Raw genomic sequence first — 3,722 nt, 5'->3', positions numbered from 1 at the left:
TTAATTGTACGCAGCGACAAAAAAGAGGGACAGATACATCATTTCATGGGTAAGTAAATTCACAAATTAAACTTGAAAAACATACCAGAAATTTAGCACCTATTATTTTACTTTTTCCTCCCAAAGTGTTTAAAATAGATACATATGAGAGAGAGAGAGTCTTATATATAATTTTCATTTTATAATTAGATTGAAAACTAAAGGATTAAGTAAATAAATTGTTTTAGATTTCCTAAAGATTCATCATTGCAAAAAAAATGGATAATAGCGATGCTCCGTGAAAATTTTAAACCAACAAAGAGTTCTAAAATTTGCTCCAAACATTTCACAGCGGATTCGTATATTACTAGCGGTTGGAGTTCAAAAAAACAACTAAAAAAAGATGCTGTACCCAGCATTTTCGATTTTCCAAACCATTTAATTAAGCAAGTTACAACTAGAAAATTTCCAAAAAAAAGAGAAACTGTCTTAGTCAAACCAACAGGATCTAAAAGGGAAAATATAAATGTAACGAGTGAATCTACGACCATAAAGACTCCAGTAGAAATTTCAGACGAAACTACCTTAGAACCTCCCTTGAAAAAGCGAAGACATTACCTTGGTGATTTTGAACAAGAATCATCTAACAGAGACCAGGGATATAAAGTAGTAGTAAACAAATTAATTCAAAAGAAAAACAAACAAATCAAAATGTTTCAACAACGAAATAGAAGGCTTATTAAAAAAGTAAATACCTTAAAATCTTTATTAGAACATCTTCAAGAAAAGTAGATGATCGATGAAGATTCTTCTCTGAAACTTTCGGTAAGAAAAATTATTAATACTTCTTATTAGTGATCTATTTAGCTTTGGCATGTATAACAGTTTATTATTTTATATTGTTTGTAGTTAGTCGATTAAGTTTTGATTATTGCTTTTTATTTTATTAGGATACGATGCATGCTTCTGCAAAAACTATCTTTAAGCACCTACTTAAATCTAAGAGCACTAAAACATATCCACCGGAGTTAAAAAGCTTTGCTCTCACTCTTAATTTCTATTCACCAAAAGCTTACTTGTATGTCAGAAAAACTTTTCCTAACATGTTGCATCATCTACGAACTCTTCAAAAGTGGTATCAAGTAGTAGCTTGTGAGCCTAGATTTCAAAAAGAAGCAGTGAATGTATTAAAACACAAAGTAGTTGAACTTAGAAATAAAGGAAAATCATGTATCTGTGCTTTGATGGTCGATGAAATGTCTATACACCAGAAAATAGAATGGGATGGTGAAAAGTTTTTAGGGTAAGTATAGTTTAATGTTTATTAGCAATTATAAAAAGTATCAACATTATATTTTCTATTTAAATAATTGAAAACATTAATTTTAGGTATGTTGATATAGGAAGTAAACCTCAAAGCGATTCTTCCGACATTAAAGCAAAAGAAGCAATTGTATTCTTAATTAATAGTTTAAATCATTCATAGAAGATGCCGATAGCCCAGCGATTTTTAATCGCTGGGTTATCAGGTGTTCAAAAAAGTAATCTAATGTGCTTAAAAATAATGCACGAAGCTGATGTCACAATTACCAGTTTAACGTTTGATGGCGCAGCATCAAATATTAGCATGATTAAACAACTTGGAGTTGATTTATCGATTAATTCCAATAAAGTATATTTTCTACATCCAGCAACAAATCAACCAATATATGTAATATTTGACCCTCCACATATGTTGAAACTTATTCGCAATACTTTAGGTTATTAAAAATTTTTTTTTGACGGGAATAATAAAGCGATTAAATGGGAATATTTGCAAAAATTAGTAGACATTCAAGAAAAGGAAGGCTTTTATCTTGCAACTAGGATAACGCGAAGGCATTTAAATTGCTATAAGGAAAAAATGAAAGTGAAATTAGCTGCCCAAACGTTCAGCCAAAAAGTTGCTAAGGCAATACATTATTTGAGAAATAAAAGCTCAAAAGAATTTGTACATAGCGAAGCTACTCAAAATTCTATTGAACATATCAATGCTATTTTTGATATTTTAAATAGCCGAAATTTATTGGCAAAACACCTAAAATCTAGTTTACAGCAACATAATAAACAAGCGATTTTTCAAAAAACTGAAGAATCTATAAAGTATCTTAGTTCACTTAAGGACTCCAAAAATTTTGAACCCCTATATCTAAGCCAAAGAAAGACGGGTTTTATTGGTATGATCATTAGTTTAAAGTCACTAATGGGAATTTGGAAAAATTACGTGGATGATATGGATGGAGGTCTGAAGTATCTTTCGGCCTATAAACTTTCTCAAGATCACTTAAAAGTTTTCTTTAGCTCTATTAGGAGTCATGGAGGTTACAACAACAACCCAACGGCAAAACAATTTAAAGCTGCATATAAAAGACTCTTAATGCACACAAGTGTTACAGGATCTACCCAGGCTAATTGTATAGAACAGGCACCTTCCATAATATTAGCAATGAGCACAACAAATACGGTGAAAATGAAAACTGTTGATCATCAACTCATTGACAACTTTATAACTGATGAAAATAATAGGGACACAATAACTAGTAACCAGGATCAGGATTACACTGTAAATAATTTAAGTTTTTCAAGAACATTGTCATCTTATGTTTGTGATGTTGTTGACTATATCGCTGGGTTTGTCGTTAAGAAAGTTAAGAAAACATTAGATTGTGACATATGTTTGTGTGCAATTGAATGTGATAATTTACAATCTCCATTCATAAAAGACAAAAATTATAGCATATCAAAAAAAATTTTAATTCAACCTTCTAAAGACGTCATTCATATTTGCAAAATTGCTGAAAGCAAAATTAAATTTATGTACAATTCAAAAAAATTAAACGATTCCAAAATAATGACAACATTGATCTTAAATGTCACGAGTAACGTGCATGGTTCTGTGTTTAACGCATACAAAGAACATATGTTTGATCATGATTTTGAAACAAACCATTTGTTTAATCTAATAAAGATAATTTGTTTCCAATATTGCAACATTAGATTGTACCACGAAGGTGAAAAACTAAATAATGTAATACGAGTTAGGAGTAAATTAACAAAAGCTATTTTGTTTTGTGGTCAATAAATTTATAGATTTCCTACATATATTTTTTACCTAACCTGAAACTTCCACCCAAAAGAAAATTATTCTCCTTTAAATTTATTTTTGAATATCAAACAAGAAGAGATATACCAACGATATATATAATAATATAATAGTATAATACATAATATATGTAGGTATGTACTTTCAAATAAAACATTTATTTTTACAATTTAAGGCAAAAATATTTATTAATTACTTTACTAAATAATTTATCTTTCATATTTTTTACAAAATATTGAGTTTATATTAAAATTAATCTAAAATTGGGTAATTTTACTAGTGCTTTGCTAAGAATCCAAGCGGGCTCTTGCCGCATTGTGACGTCACTTTCGCGGAAGGTGTTTGCTTCATCGGTTCGGTACAAGGCGTGTCTATCAGTTTTTATGGTCTAAGGGCACGCCAATGTAACAAAAAGTGTGGGAGTGTGGCACTCTGAACCAGCATCAATGTATCAAGAAATGGAAACTTTGAAGGTACTGTATTGGAGCAATGTAATAAAAATGTGTAAATATAACAAAATAGTCATACAGAAATGTAACAAAGTTGAAGGATGGCTAGCAGGCTATGTTGGAGAATGACCACTTGAAACTCAAGGAAGGAT

The 3,722-nt window shown here is 30.1% G+C and overlaps 1 protein-coding gene across 1 annotated transcript; it reads left to right on the top strand.

Moving 5' to 3' along the window:
* The first annotated feature begins 632 nt into the window (after positions 1-632).
* LOC140452374 (uncharacterized) lies at positions 633-1,465 on the top strand. The gene is made up of 3 exons (XM_072546582.1): positions 633-804; positions 930-1,282; positions 1,369-1,465. The coding sequence occupies exons 1-3, from the start codon at positions 772-774 to the stop codon at positions 1,463-1,465; spliced, it is 483 nt and encodes a 160-aa protein (XP_072402683.1). The 5' UTR covers positions 633-771.
* Positions 1,466-3,722: the final 2,257 nt, after the last annotated feature.

The sequence above is a fragment of the Diabrotica undecimpunctata genome, chromosome 10 (assembly GCF_040954645.1).
Source record: "Diabrotica undecimpunctata isolate CICGRU chromosome 10, icDiaUnde3, whole genome shotgun sequence".
NCBI classification, from domain to species: Eukaryota; Metazoa; Arthropoda; class Insecta; order Coleoptera; family Chrysomelidae; genus Diabrotica; species Diabrotica undecimpunctata.
This window is presented reverse-complemented; position numbering and strand designations above follow the sequence as displayed.

Bases quoted from the DNA above. Each gene is read 5' to 3' on its own strand.
- LOC140452374 (XM_072546582.1), top strand. From the start codon at position 772: ATGATCGATGAAGATTCTTCTCTGAAACTTTCG. The intron at 805-929 runs GTAAGAAAAATT...TTATTTTATTAG, and splicing joins ATTCTTCTCTGAAACTTTCG to GATACGATGCATGCTTCTGC. The intron at 1,283-1,368 runs GTAAGTATAGTT...CATTAATTTTAG, and splicing joins GATGGTGAAAAGTTTTTAGG to GTATGTTGATATAGGAAGTA.